The following is a 15282-nucleotide window of genomic DNA, read 5'->3' on the forward strand; positions in this document are numbered from 1 at the left end:
TAATCGCGTTTTGCTAACGAACTTGGAGCCGCCATAAATGTTCCAACCAATGCGTACGGTGTATTATTGTATCTAGGCGTGGATCCAGCCACGGCCGGAGCAGTAGAAATGAAATATGTATTACAACTCTGATCTCCTCTTGAATTTGAAACTGACCGGAGATGAAGATCACAAAATTCGACGAAACGGGGACTAAGACGAAGGTCACGGACTGTGCAGATCGGAATAAAGGCTGGCAACATGTAAGATTTCAATATAGACTAGAAGACCGTATAATATAACCATGGTAGGGTTTTTAATAGAAATCAACATACCCTGTTATCAAACGAGAATCCCAAACTCCTCACTCATGACAAACGATGCAAACGCTATCGGCCGCTTAGTTCTTGATGAGCCTTTTATAATACTGCGTGGCATGCTACTACTCAGGAAGTGTTGGGTATTCTGCGTCTGGTTAATCAATGCTCGCTGCGCTCCAATTCCTCAAAGAGAGTACAACGAGATAATGACATTCCGCCTGACTATGGCTTGTTGGTTAGTAGAACAGGGCTAAGGTATCCCGGCAGTTCCGCGATATTCTGCATTTATATACCCCATCTAGGTGTGGAGATCGAAGAGCATTTTCGTCGCAATTCTCGACTCATGAAAGTCATCGGACTGGACGGGGTCTCTTACCAATAAGTGGAAACGCGGGGCCCCAAGAGTGAGGTTCCGCGGCTTTACCCCAGCTCTATCCGACTTGTCTATTCCGTGGCCCGACAATGCATATCTTCTGGAGCAATACTGGGGTGAAGTCTCCCCAGACCAATCTCTTTCGGAAGTTATGTTATATTATTATTATGCAGGAATATAAAACCGGTGTTATCAACTTTGAAGGCAGATCCTTGATTATCCGAAGCCTTATAGCGAAACGACGCAGATTCGATTCAACATGGCAATCTTGGACAAAATCATCCTTAAGCGACTCTCATATGTTATCTATGAACACCCTGATATTTCCCGATTTGATCAATTTGCGAAGGACTTTGGTTTTGAGCTCTCATGGACGTCGCCCAACAATGATATTTTCTACAGGGGCTATGGCATAGATCCTTTTTGCTACATAGCTCGGCAGGCGCCCGAAGGGCAAGGAAAGAAGTTTCATGGGGTGGGATTTATTGCAAAGAGTGCGCAAGACTTTCAACAAGCATGCGAGCTCCCAGGGGCTGAAGTAGTAAACGTCACCGGTCGCCCGGGTGGTGGAAAGATGGCTTCTGTGACAGACCCCAATGGATATATTATTGAAGTAATCTACGGCCAGGAGGATAGGCCAATACCAACAAAGGCGATTTCGAATGTGCATGATGGCCTGCCAAATACGAATGGAGCAATAGAAAAAAAACGCAAAGGTATGTAACTTCTCCCTCATGTTTCGAACGCGTCAGTTCGAAGTGCGGTTATTGATGGCTTCGCCATGATTGCTTGTGGCAAGGTATATTCAATCGATTGAACGAAGGCCCCGCCATGATCCATAAACTTGGTCACTTTGGCTACATAACAGACAACTACGTAGAGACCTGCGTTTGGTACACTAGTCATTTTAACTTCAAGCCAACAGATATCGTTGGCAAGGGAGATGGCTCTGGTACGGACCTGATGTCATTTTACCATTTAGACCTTGGCGCCGAGTACGTCGATCACCACTGCCTACTCTTGGCATCCCATGATAGCAATGGCAAAGGAACTAGCGTTCATCACTCTTCATTTGAGGTCGATGACCTAGACACTCAGATGATGGGTCATCGCTGGCTGAGTGAGAAGGGTTATAAGGCGAGATGGGGAGTGGGCAGGCATATCATGGGCTCGCAGTTATTTGACTATTGGGTTGACACCACCGGTTTCGTCATTGAACACTATGCCGACGGTGATGTAGTGAACGAGGATGCACCAACTATTCGGTCGGTTGGTACGCCAGCTTCTATCTGGGGGCCCCCTGTCCCAGTTTGGGAATAAGTGTAAAAAGGAACAATACGCCAGTTCAATATTGACTGAGGCTCTGCCAAAATAAGAAATTGTATATTTTGATTCTTTATGTTTTTTAATCCTGAGTGAAAATGAAGTATGACGTGCTGATATCATTTATGAGTTTTTGTTCTCTCGTTGGTTTTTCAATATTAACTAGACCACTAGCGGTGTGCCAGGAGTCTTAAATATGCTAGAAGTCGAACAGGATTGGAAACAAGCCAAAGCCAAATTTAAAATTATGTTATATCGATTGCACTGCCCTACAAATGTCTTCCAAGCAAGTACAAATCCGTGGAAAGTCACTACCGGCGGGGCAATTGTAGATCATCAACAGCCAACTTAGCTACTGTACGGGAAGAAATAATTAAAAATAATTATGTAAAACTTCATCTAGGTGTATGGTATCGGCGATCTGGAGATTGGTCACATTATTCCTCAAACATTGAGCAGCAATACGAAAGATCAGCATAACTCTGGATTCGAGAATGACTTCTTAATACAGAAAGGTTAAACAAATCGGGGGATTGATATCAGAGAGGTGAATGCAGAAGTGGACGCAGAAGGGCTAGCACTGCGTTTGAAATTTTGGGTATTGAGTGGTACATGAATTCATTCCAGAGAACTTTGACGTCGGTGCCACAAATGCTAGCCAACCAACTTGGTTAGCTAGATATTTTCTGTAACCTAAGCTTTGAAGCACTATCACCGCACTTGAAAATACCTTGGTATATCCAATCTACCTCTTTTACAACAACTAAAGCGGTAACCAGCAGTAAGGAAATCTTATAACTTTTGCATTTCTTTTAGGTTCTATGGGATTCTATTATCAATCACTCAAATGCTCCAAAGTATATTCCCGACATCCTAAAAGCAGGTCTTTCTTACACTAGCTGGAAGCCGAGCCAAAACCCAGCAGGTCAGCCCCTCGCTAGTATAAGATAAATTAGAATAGGAGTTTTAAATCTAATGTTTATTTTAGATTATATTATAATTCTTTAAGCTCCTAGCTTTCTTAGCTCTCCTATTTCTCCTAGTTCTTCTAGTTCTCCTAGTTCTTCTAGTTCTCCTAGTTCTTTCAGGAATATTAGACCTCTGGTTGATCATATATTTTCAATGGATTTATAAACTTTATATCAATCATTTAATTTTATAAATCAACTTTAATTATATATTATTTTAATAAAATATATTTTTTATTTATCTATATAACATTTATTAATTTCTAATCTCAAAGTAATCATTAGTGTAAGGCTCCTTGACACCGCCAACCTCTAAATGCCAAAAAGTAATACTGAGGTAATTGGGCCATTGCCCAATTCCAGGGTTTGCACGCTTATAAGCCCCTGTGAGCCTGCAGCACGTGCCTGCGCGCCATGCGCTGCAGCGCCTCGCTGCTGCCAGGCCTCACAATTAGTTCATTATATTAAAATAGGAAATAAAAAATGTATTATTAATAAAAGATATTTATAAAGATATTAACCTTATTTTAATCTTATCATAATTTAGTTAAATCACAGGAATAAGTATCCAGTCCTCAAACCTAGATTAAACTCGATTGAATTGGTGCCATGAAGCTTTGCCTCCGATCGGTCGACATCAGAGTTGTGCTCAAACAGACCTGCCCCCTATATATCACCCAACGAAACCTCAAAGACTAACCGCTCACCAGGCAGGGCAACAACATTGGTTGGCCATATCTCGATGTCAACGGGATAAACCGCTCCTGGGACAACCGGAGTGACTGGTGCTGATCGAGGAGATAATGGTTGTAAGTATTAGGCAAGATTCTAGCCTTTCTCCATCCACTGTTTCCCGCCAATACGCGCTTTGCACAGAGTCGACTCGGGCACGGCGCGCACCCGGCCGGTGGAGGGGATAAGCGCAAAGGAGGCCGTGATCGGCACTAGCAACACGCTAGAGAGAGTAGGCCAATCAAAGGGTGAAGGGGCTGCCCAATGGCCGCTGCCCAATGGCCTCTTCCCTATGCTTTTCCCTTTTCCATGTGTGAGTTCCCATTAAGCTTGCTGGAGTCGCTTGACCAATAATGTCCGCCACATCGCGAAATCGCTACCCCAAAAGGAGTTAGCACCCCGACCCGTATGCATCGCGGCGTCGTTCAATCGCACTCTTCCCTCTTCAGATGTGTCGCAACTTCCCTTCTATTGAAAATACCAATTATAAATAAATAATTCAATTCCCCCGAAGAGTAGGAGATTGATACCTACGATGACTGAATATTCTTTCGAGCATACTCCAGTCCCGGGCGTCTCGTCCACGTTCCTTGGTATTTTGAACCAAAGTCAAACTGCACTTGAGAGACGCTCTCAAATACTTTGCATCCGTCAAGGTATCAGCAACCTACAAGCCCTATAAACTCTGCAAGCATGCCAGTAACCTGTATCGATTGTGGGCGCCAGTTTGCGCGCCATTACGACCTCCTACGCCATCAGATTCCGAAAATAAATTGCCCTAATCATACTTGCTCAAAGTCTTTTCGCTTTGACAAAAAGAATGACTTCAAGGCCCATATAAGAGCACGCCATGCCGGGCAGCTTGACGATGCCCTATGTGAGAACTATTTTGAAGGTGCGTCTGAGCCTCACCGTGATACATTATTGACGGAGTGACTGATCATCAAATTCTGATTACAGCAAAAAAACGTGCGTTGTTCCCCATTCCTGGGGTCTGTATAGGAGCAACATCGTCGGCAGAGAGATCGAGTACGCCGACGTCTGAAGCCCCGTCGTCGGAAGTCCCATCGTCATCCATGACAAGTGCCCGCTGGGAGCAGGCAGATCTGACCACAAGATATTTTGGGGTGGATGGTATGCATCAACCCTCTAGTCAAAGCTCTTGTTACAACGATTCACCGGTTGAGGGCTTCAACCTATCTTTCGATGTCGACACATGGTGGTTGTACTCCGCAAGCCATTGAGATGGAACAGGGGACATGTCGTTACCGCTCGCTCCCCTTTACAAATATATTACCGCGTTAGGGATAACACCGTCCGTTAAAGGGTGTTATCTCGTATATTGGCCTTTCTATTTCGGGGTTTCTCTTTCTTTTTTTTTAATTTTCATCTCCTAGACACTTTTCGGATTCAAAATCTCATGTCACATGAAGTCTGTTATTCATGAATATCTGATATCATGTCATTCCGCGTTTTCAATACTATAGCACTATTAGTTCCCTTATAGAATGGCGGGTATATATTTCGGTTTCCACAATGTTAAGGTTAGATCTAGACGCTTTAACCCAAGGTCGCTGATCTAAGTTTGTCCGAGGGACTTCGTCACGTGCAGTGCAAACCCTCGTATCCATCGCTGTTGCCATCATTCCAACGCCCTTGTCAGTCACCTCCACTATTTCCAAATCTAGGGATCTTGTTAATCTCACCACCACCACCGCTATTGCCATGGCTATAAACTTGATCAATACATGGGGAGCGCATGACAGCAATTGGGTTGGAATATAAATCGGATTCCTCGATGACGATGCATTCGACGCTGCTGATCAGGACCAATCAAACACATTGCAAGCAGATGGGAAGCCGAGAGCACAATCATCTGATCTGTCTATGTGCGCATCACCTTCAACTCACCGGAGGAAACCGAGCAAGAGACCGGCGGCCGCTGCTCAGATATACATTTTTATTGACATTCCCGATGCGGTTCTGAGTCCGGTCGAGAAACTGCGTCTTCGCCAAAGCTGGCAAAATTATAGAAAACCCTCCTGTTCGTGGGACGGGCATATTGAGCTCGTAGCCGCCTTGTCGTTGGCGTCCGTGGCGAACATGAACATGAACATGCAGGTGGTCGAGTCAACATTGGGAGGGAATTTGATGAATCCGACATTTGCTTCGTTGCCTGCCGCGACAAATATCTGAATGTCATGGTACTACAATTGCTGACTTCTTCCTTATCTTGCAGTAAATGATACCGAAATCGGAGGCTAGGAATAGTGCCTCACCGGGATAGACAGCGGAAACTGTGGTATGTCGTAGTCCATGTCTGCTGACGGCATGAAAACTCTGTGGCTGGTCTACTAGATGCCAATATTGAGGTTAGTTTTTCGAAATCGAAAGACTCTAGCTCCTCGTTTGGAAAAGCTTCGGACCTTGTATGGGCGATCTAGGTAACGAGTATATAGAAAAGTATGTTGTCGTCGGAGTAGACTTGTGAAACATATGCCAAGGACGCAACTTATGAACTTAGGCAGAGAACGATGAGGAGGTTGTGAAAAAGACGTTTGTTGATGAGGGATTTGCTCTCAAGTTTATCTGTATGACTGAAGAAGAGAATGTTTTTGTCTTGCAGGCTGAATAGTCCGAGACTATGGAGAACTTATACGGTACCTAGATAATCAGAAAGCAGGTCCTGTTAGACAAATTAGTAAGAAGAGAACAGATGGATGCTGGTTGAAGCTCTTATGGAAGTATGGGCTCTAGTGAGGAGTCTATAATTGAATATGAGATTGGCAAAGAGATCCGCTTGTGATAGTGACTATCGATATAGTAATCCAAATCCGAGCATCACCATCCGGCTCGCCCTTCAGCCCTCCCCTCATCATATGCATAATCAACCTCGTCCCCAAACCGCTCAACACCACCGACTTTGTCGCCGACCCATTCGGCCGCATTTTCAGGGAAATTTTCAACACCCTGCTCGAATCGATTCACGCCGTACTCTGCTTCACCGACCTGACCGTAACCTCTCGTCAGCTACCTCGTCCTCTCAACTGACGCTGCACTAAATACCTTTTCACCTGTCCACGCAGCTGCATTCTCCGGAAAATCCTCAACACGCTCCTCGACACGCTCCTTCTCACCATCCCATTCATCATCTACTCGCATCAGCACTCACCCATTCAATGTTCACATCGGACAAAAAAAAGACATACGAATCTTTTCCCCTTCATGCATCAAAAGCGCGCCCCCAACCAGTCCCGCTGCAGCACCCGCGGCACCATACGCAAGACTGTGGTCCTTTTTCGGCGCTTCCTGATACCGTTCCTCTTGGTAATACTCTGTTCCACCAGCATAACCGCGCTGGCCTTCATATCCGCCCTGATATCCAGCGCCGGGTCGCTCCCACAACGTCTGGCCCGTCTCCTCGTTGAGGTAGTACCAGCGTCGGTCTTGCTCAGCCCAGCGAGCGACCCATGGACGAGGGAGAGGAGGGCCACCGTCTGCAGCCGCCGACTGTGCAGGGCCGGAGTAGTACTCAGTGGTGCGCTCCTCAACGAATTCCGTCTGCCGGCCGCTGCCGCCACCGCCGGAGCTAAACGTCTCCATGGCTTTTTGGACGAATTCCATGGTGGTAGAACAAGAAAATAAAATTGGGTTGAGGGGAGATGCTAACAGGGAGAACGCGAAGTAGCGACTCGAGCAATTTATACATTCAACATAAGAGCTAAGCTTACAATGAATAGTTTTAATCTTATTAGAAGATAATCGGCGGGGCAACCCCGCCATGTTTGAAGGATTGTAACAGTCTCCAGTACATATGTAGCTAACACCTAACGGCATTGGCCCGCTGCATGCTGTCAGAGGCCGAGACGCCGTGTCCACCAATGATCCCTAGACAACGCATAAAAATCGCGCAGCGATAGTCGTGATAGTCAGGAGTCAGCGGGTTGTGTCACCTCAGGGAGGAGCTGGCAGGCAGCCGTGAAAGAGAAACAAAGAGCGATCTTCGGGTATTAATTATAATATCATTTCTGAGGTGGTTATTCAGGTTCACCGTTTCACCACGCGCGGGACGATCCGTTGGCAATAGCGGGCCAATAGTATGCCATTCGTACTCTGTAGCGACGTTGCATGCACGAATAACAGTTAGTACTAGTAACACTAAGTAATGGATTAATTGCTACAATTAATGCGAAAATCATTAAAGTGTGGCTGTGTACATGACCTTAGCAGCCACGACCGGTGCACAGCCAGCGACACCGCCCGTGGCGGTGCATGCGACAATATCGACAGTAATTAGACACTAGATAGTGAAATTACTGAAGGCTATATTAATTATCCCAGACTGTTCTTATCGATAAGCAAAGCAAACGCCAGTCCGTATTAATTTCTTATCGTACATTCCCCTAAACTCCTAAATCGGCCTCCCGCTGTCTCCCTATCCTGCCAGCTCTAATCACGGCCACAGCCCACAGCGCCCGCACGACAACTTCCTGCAACCTGCTCACCATCAGCCAAACCCACACATTAAAAAGCCAAAGGCAAAATGTCGGTAGTATAGAAAAATTGGGGAATACTGACACAATAACCCCGCACATCGCTACTATCACAATCCCGCATCGCCAACCCGCAGTCTTACGGATAGAGTAGCACTCCGACTGCGCTGCGCCAGCAGCACACGCCTCGTTGTCCCGCGTCACATACGTCCCGTAGCCCAGTAGCGCGCCGGCCAGCGAGTATAGCATCATTTGAATGGCCCTGAAGAAAAACCCGCATTTCGATCTAGGATGGCCGAGGCCAAGCATCGAGAGCGAGAGGACAGCCTATAAAACATCACATCAGCATGCCGTAACATTTACACTATAAAATGGGGATAAACATACCATGATAAACCCAATAATCGAGCCCGCGAGTCCATACTGCAGTATCCCACCACCAGGCAGCTCGTCGAGGGGATGCTTGTACAGCTCAAAACTCGGAGCCCCAACACAGACGATGATCAGGCCAGCTAGGAAATGCAGTACTACGCCGTAGTCTTCGCTGGTGAAGTCATGATTCGTACTTGGCCATGTGTACTTGCGTTTGGGAGTCTGTAGAGAGCGTAACAGTAAATCATTGTTGTCAGAACCGAAAATGTTGTTTGGGGACAGCGGTCTCGGTTGGAGCGGTGTATACGCTGGGGGGGATTCTGCATATCCTCAGGTTTATTCTGATTATGAGGATACATCTCCTGCCTCGACTTGGAGGATATATGTATGGAGCAGAAAACCCCGGGTGTCCGATGAAATGATAGATATCAATCGCTCACCAGGTCGTGTGCAGAAAAAGCAGAGTGAGAAAACAAACAGATATCAACCGAAACTTGTTATATACCACATCAAAGCTCTTTGTCGCCGCAAGGCGGATCGGGGAGGGCCGCTAGAATGGGCATCCTTTCACAATGACATGGCAAACCCCACCAAAGTCTACCTATTCAATGACCTGATAAAGCGTTATAGATAGAATAATCGCCAAGGCAACTCCATCAGTCCTACAGAACGGTATAATTAATAGGTAACTTCCTGCGCCCCGACCTGACCTGACCTTACTCTCCACACATATTAATTCATTCATTTTATTGATTTAAACTAAACAAACAGCCTCGTGATCTATCCAATCATCCTCATCGAGTCACCCGCACAGCCGCCGCAAACCAAACACCGCCCAAACCCTCTTGGCGCCTAAACGAGCCGCCCGGATCTGCCTTGGCCTAAAACGGCAATTGTTGACAGGGCTGACAGGGCTTGTGCAGATACGACGCCGAAGTTCGTGATTTAAACCCAGGTGCTATTTAATATTTATTTAGTCGGAGGAGATAAATTTATTGCTAACAAATCGAATGGTAAATATATTGATAAGGAATTGTGAAAGTATGTTGGGTGGTTTATGACCTCGATACATAGGGTTTACTGCACATAGCCCTAAGATCTATTAGGGCAATAATCAGGAGCGTAGGTTGCGAAACAGCATCGAATAGATCACCAGTGGTGTATAGAAGAACAGTGCAAATGCGAATTAAATGCAGCCCGTAATAAATTCTAAAGCCAATATTGAACAGTATGTACACTCGGAGCTTTCTTGGTTAATTCGAGCATGTATCAAGGAGCGATAGAATTACCCTAATTACATATGTAATAGTGTACACAAAACCTGCCAGAAAATTGACCTAGAAGAAGAAGAAGAAGCGAAAATTAACAGGAAATTTTAAATACTAGAGTAAACGTGTTACTGGGCATGCATATCGTCTAATGTCCATAACCTCGGACCCACTGCGCATCATCACGGTTTGTTTTGCTTCTATAGGAGAGCTAGGAGACAGGCTAGAGAAGCAAATATTCCGAAGGAGGTCAGCTCAATGCGACCCGCTGCGCCGGTGTAGACTGGGTTGACTCCGGTCTTGGTGGCGCTCGGCACGGGAGGAGTGTACGTGACAGATACGGCGAGGGTGGACGATGGGAGTCGGCCGCTGGGGTGGGCGACGCCGGGGACTGTCGTGTAGATGCCGCTACCAGGCTGGGATTGACCTGAGCCTGATCCGGAGCCTGAGCCTGAGCCAGAACCAGAGCCTGAGCCAGAACCAGAGCCAGAGCCAGAACCAGAACCAGAGCCAGAACCAGAACCAGAGCCAGAACCAGAACCAGAGCCAGAACCAGAACCAGAGCCAGAGCCAGAGCCACCCGGAACAGTTGTCGCCGTTGCACTAACCGCCGGTGGAACAGTCAACGTCACAGTGGTAGGCTTTGGCCCGCAGACAGTGCAGACAGTGACGGTAGTACTCCAACCGGTGGGGAGCTCAGTCGAAGGACGCCCGGTGGCAGTGCACGGGCAGTAAGTCTCAGTATAGGTGATGGTGCTCGTAGCCAATCCAGTGGGGCAAATATAGATGAAGGTGGTGGTCACAACCGTGGTGGTCGACGACGAGGATTCAGTTCTGGTAGCAGAGACAGTGGTAGTGATCCCTGAAGGCGCAGATGTAATTGAACCAGTGGTGGTGCCAGATCCTGGGCCTGAGGAGCCGGTGGTGTGTGCGCTTGTCAAGGATGTGGTCGAAGAACCTTGTGACTGGGTCGGTGCCGACGTGGATTGAGTGCCGGTGGTTGTAGGCGCCGTGGTGGGCCCGGACGAACCAGAGGACTGAGTCCCGGAAATGGAGGTGGTACTTGTAGACTGAGTTCCAGTAGAGCATGGCGTTGTAGTTGGTTTTGACGTGCCCGAAACGGGCGGGACTACAGCGCTTGATGAAGTCGGGATAACGGCAGTGGATGAGGCTACTGAAGATGGGGTCGTTGTGCAAGGTCGAGTAGTTGGGACGACGGCACTGGACGAGCCAACGGGTGTAGAAGGTCGAGTTGTCGGGATGACAGCACTAGACGAGGCAACTGAAGAGTGCGTCGAAGTGCAAGGCCGAGTAGTTGGGACGACAGCACTTGACGAGGGGACAGCAGGTGTAGAAGACCGAGTAGTTGGGATAACAGCGCTGGACGAGGACGCTGAAGAAACGGCTGAAGTCGAAGCGCTTGCGGACGGGGTTTGCACAGGGTGAGATGACGGTGTCGGCGTGGAAGTGGGCTTGACTGTTGGGGTGGTAACCGAAGTACTCGTGGTTGACGACTGGGATGTTGTTGACGAAGCAGTAGTACTGGGTGTCGGCGTTGGCGTTGGCGTAGGAGTCACGACAGAAGTGGACGTAGAACTTGCCGAAGTAGAAGTCGACGTAGAAGTCGACGTAGAAGTTGTCGAAGTAGAAGTCGTCGTCGTAGTAGTCGTGGTGGTGGTGGTTGATGAGCTGCTAGTAGTTGAAGTGGACGTTGAAGTAGTAGAAGACACAGTTGTTGAGGTAGTAGTAGGAGGAGGTGGTGGAGGACACAAGGTATCCGCAGCATCCACCAGTATACTCTTCACACTGTCAGAAAACACATGTCCCTTAGAGTCTGTGTTGTTCAATGACCCAGTAGCTTCCCACAGCATGATTCCACCAAAGTTCTTGGGGTACTTGTTCATGTACTCATGGACGAGAGGCTTAATGCTACTGGAGCCAATGTAATAACCAGGATTAGCCTCTGACTCTTCCGCAGGCAGACCAACAAAAATCTTAGCATTGGAGCTGGCGCCGCTTTTGACGATAGAAACCCATTCATCGAAATTGAATCCTACACCACCATTCGCGTAGACATTGGCTGAGCAAGATGGGTTGTTATAAAATTGAATCCAGATGTAATCAAAAGCAGCGTAGCTAATGGCAGAAGTCAAAAGGTTGCCTGGAACATAACACTGAGGAGCAGCAGAAAGGTAAAAGTCCTTGGAGCCTGGATTGTTGTCCTGATAGGTGTCAAAATTCTGACGCAGCTGACTTGCCATGTATCCATAACCTATCACAGTCAGCAGAATATCGTAAACAGGGGAATATGCATACCAAATCCATTGCCCCATTCAATATCAAAGTCGAAACCATCAAAAACTACATCACCAAAAGGACGGGGAAGGTCTAAAGCGGTCCATTTCGAGTCGACCGGACCAAAAGCACCCCAGATCCAGTCAGCAAAAGCAACTGCCGAAGGTTCACTCGCGATGACCTGGCCCCATCCGGGATAACTGCCACCCAATGACAAGAAAACTTTCTTTCCGGCGGCCTGGCACAAGGGAATGTCTTCCATAATCTGGTGGCAATTGAAAAGCAGGCCAGTATCCGTGCCGTCATTCACATAAACACTCCCATCACATTGATTTCCAAAGTTTGTTTGGGGCCATCCGCCCAATCCCACATCGGGGAATACATTAACAAAGCCAACATTAATAATATCCAGCGAGGTCTCAGAGCAAAAGGTGCTTAGACGAGGTTGGTATGCTCCTTGGCCCTAGGAATCGGTCAGTTCGACAATGTTGCGAAAGAAGAAAGAGAAAATATACGTAGTAGGTGGCGACCTCGCTCAGGGCCGAAGCCACACAGGCGGAGCCGACAGTCATTCTTAATAGCAAACAGTACGAACGAGTGTAATATTAAATGAACGTGGTTTTTAAAATGTAGGCGCGCTGTAAAACGAATGTAGACGCAGCCAAAGAGAGGACGCAGGCAAATACCTGCCAGATGATACTGTCAAGTGAATGAGTAGAGGAAAGAAAGACAGCACCACTGCACAGCAGAAGACATTACAGCTTAAATGAGGACTACACTACGTAAAATGCAGGCACCAGGGACGATAGGGGTCCCCGCCGATGCCGACTACAGATGCCATGGGTGGGACAGTAGGCCACGGCCTTGTTATTGCCGGCCAAGGATACGACGGTGGCATAACTACTGCAGCCGCAAAGAGACTTGCACCACACAACTGCCTCGTGGGTGTGGAGTGGCACAGAGCCGTTCACAATACCGAGCTTCCGGCCATGACAGACAGTGGTCAGATGGCGTTGGTTGTTTAATTTCCGTATGCATCTCTCCGAACAGACACTATTCCACTGCCCAGCGCAGGATCCATGGTACCACTACCACCAGCTCCGCTTCCCACATGTTGGATAGGTGGAGTCGTGTGTAGCCGGGTTGAAATTTGATAAAGATGTGCATGTGCTCCTTCCTGTGCTGCACGGTGTAGCCAGGGACCAGTAGCGAGCCATAGTCAGCCAGGTGCGAGAAAGAGGGAAATGAGAGAAAAGCCGCATCACATCACCCGCATCACGCCTCGACCCTTGACAATGCATAATATTATGGATGATTTGCTGTATCAATGCGTATTTTACTGTATTGATACTGGCGCAGCAAAGCGGGGCAACAGCTTATCGCGCATCTGGACCGCTCCGCCAGTGTAGATTGGCCAATCGGAAGGGGGAATTGATACACGCTATTACGGACTGTTACAACCCTGCAAGCGAGCCATGACTAGCACCCAACGCCCACCCACGAAGCGTGCCTGGTATAGGCTGCCCAGCACATCTACTAAGCTACATGGGGAGTCCGGTAGAAACTAGAGAGTGAATTTTCAATGATTCAGGTATGCCTAGTCACCACCAAGGAGCCAAGAGGCAACTCACCAGAATCGGACAGAGCCTCATGGTCCGGCGATGTTCCGCGTCGGCTAAGCAGCAGGATCGCCGATTTTCCTTCCTGTTCCTGCATCGTTCGTATTCTTATTATTTCTTATTATTTCCTACCGTTCAGCGCACACCTTATCGATAGCTTCCACTGATATCACCTAGTCTGCATCGGGTCAACTGACTGCCACAAAACATAATCACCACCAAACTAATTATTTGAGTGGACTTCGCGCAAGCCTTGAGCGACGAGTTGCCCACACCAGTGGCTTACATTCGCTACAATCATAGTGTTAGGGAGGGGCTAGTAGCCACTACCGCCAAGTATTTCATATTCTGTCTCTGACTAGCAGCGCGGCATGCGAATTGTTCCAGCTAAGCGTGCGGCCGTGATTCGCCGCGCTTTTTAGTTCGGCGCCAAACGGCCTTTCAAAGTTCAGTGCCTGTTATGGTGGGGTTGCCAACAAGGCAAATTGAGTCAGTCCGCTTGCCTCCGAGGCCCAACTAAATGAGCACTATTCCTCCATAGTAGTTCAGCCTCAGCCCAAGCAACAAAAATGAGCAAGCACAAGAATCGGCCTTGAAGTCAGGGGAAACTCCGATTTGGCTATTTTTATCCCGACCTTGGTGGCATTAATAATACATCGAGCTTTTAACCACTATACCAAAAAGGGCGCAACCCTCCCTTAGTAAGGATTTCTAGTGATATTATAGTCGCATGTGTTTTCTGACATAATATTTAATCATAACTAGTTACAGGCCACGTCCCAGTCAGTCACTATCGACTGGTGGCCGTCTCTCCTACGACTGGTGTAGTCTTCGATAGTGAACAGGCATGTAGTAAAGATCATTGCTTTATTTTTTTTTTACGTAGCAAAACTGCTAATGGAATAGCCATGAAAATTATCGTCTTTATTTTGACCTTGCCAGTATTGAATTAATGACCAACGTATTTCCTATTTCCATAGATACTGGAAAAGAGGAGTGCTACGTTCACCATCAACCAAATTAGAAAAGAACCAGTCCCAAATCAAGTCCAAAATATTTGGCAAGCAATAATACAATTGTTGGTTGCCGCGTCAGTCGGGTCGGCAAATTCCGCTTCTGGCGGACGGAAGCAGGGGAGTTAAGGCTTCTCCCCGAGAACCTCAGGCACAGACAGCACAAACACCGATGGATACGTATGCCATTCTCATTCACTAATATTAATGATATTTACAATTAAGAAAATAAAAAAGTCATGGTGGGAATTACTGGTAGTTTCTATTACTGCCATATACTCTATTTTTATAAGCCTCCTGTGTAGTATTAGACTTACTGCGTCATCCGGAAGGAGCGCAGGCATGAATGAACCCTTAGGCCCTTCCTGGACAGCCTCAACTTTCCATCTCAACAACCAACTCTTCGATCTCCTCGTCCCATCTTCATTATTGCAATATCATTAAATCTAGCCTAATACGCCAGGAACTCGTTCTCTCGGCATGGATCCCTTCCATCTGTCTCACTCAAACATCTATGATGCGGTTAG

The 15282-nt window shown here is 47.3% G+C and overlaps 5 protein-coding genes across 5 annotated transcripts; 2 read left to right on the plus strand and 3 right to left on the minus strand.

The window, feature by feature from the left end:
• Positions 1-786: 786 nt before the first annotated feature.
• Positions 787-1992, plus strand: BGW36DRAFT_445808 (glyoxalase family protein; the record flags this gene model as incomplete). The annotated part of the gene is made up of 2 exons (XM_046221690.1): positions 787-1388; positions 1472-1992. The coding sequence occupies exons 1-2, from the start codon at positions 932-934 to the stop codon at positions 1990-1992; spliced, it is 978 nt and encodes a 325-aa protein (XP_046075587.1). The 5' UTR covers positions 787-931.
• Positions 1993-4388: 2396 nt separating this feature from the next.
• BGW36DRAFT_424495 (uncharacterized protein) lies at positions 4389-4939 on the plus strand (the record flags this gene model as incomplete). Its single annotated transcript, XM_046219973.1, has 2 exons — positions 4389-4590; positions 4656-4939. The coding sequence occupies 2 exons, from the start codon at positions 4389-4391 to the stop codon at positions 4937-4939; spliced, it is 486 nt and encodes a 161-aa protein (XP_046075588.1).
• A 1597-nt stretch (positions 4940-6536) lies between these two features.
• Positions 6537-7319, minus strand: BGW36DRAFT_424496 (WW domain protein; the record flags this gene model as incomplete). The annotated part of the gene is made up of 3 exons (XM_046219974.1): positions 6537-6704; positions 6762-6847; positions 6905-7319. The coding sequence occupies 3 exons, from the start codon at positions 7317-7319 to the stop codon at positions 6537-6539; spliced, it is 669 nt and encodes a 222-aa protein (XP_046075589.1).
• Positions 7320-7901: 582 nt separating this feature from the next.
• On the minus strand, positions 7902-8878 carry BGW36DRAFT_372401 (uncharacterized protein; the record flags this gene model as incomplete). Its single annotated transcript, XM_046215472.1, has 3 exons — positions 7902-8192; positions 8274-8515; positions 8576-8878. Coding segments are annotated over 3 exons (639 nt in total), but the record flags the coding sequence as incomplete, so codon positions are not given.
• Positions 8879-10028: 1150 nt separating this feature from the next.
• Positions 10029-12695, minus strand: BGW36DRAFT_356345 (glycoside hydrolase superfamily; the record flags this gene model as incomplete). Its single annotated transcript, XM_046213761.1, has 3 exons — positions 10029-12100; positions 12145-12586; positions 12639-12695. 3 exons carry the CDS (start codon positions 12693-12695, stop codon positions 10029-10031), a joined length of 2571 nt encoding a protein of 856 aa, XP_046075591.1.
• Between the last annotated feature and the right edge of the window lie 2587 nt (positions 12696-15282).

Source organism: Talaromyces proteolyticus (assembly GCF_021365285.1).
Source record: "Talaromyces proteolyticus strain PMI_201 chromosome Unknown BGW36scaffold_3, whole genome shotgun sequence".
NCBI lineage: Eukaryota > Fungi > Ascomycota > Eurotiomycetes > Eurotiales > Trichocomaceae > Talaromyces > Talaromyces proteolyticus.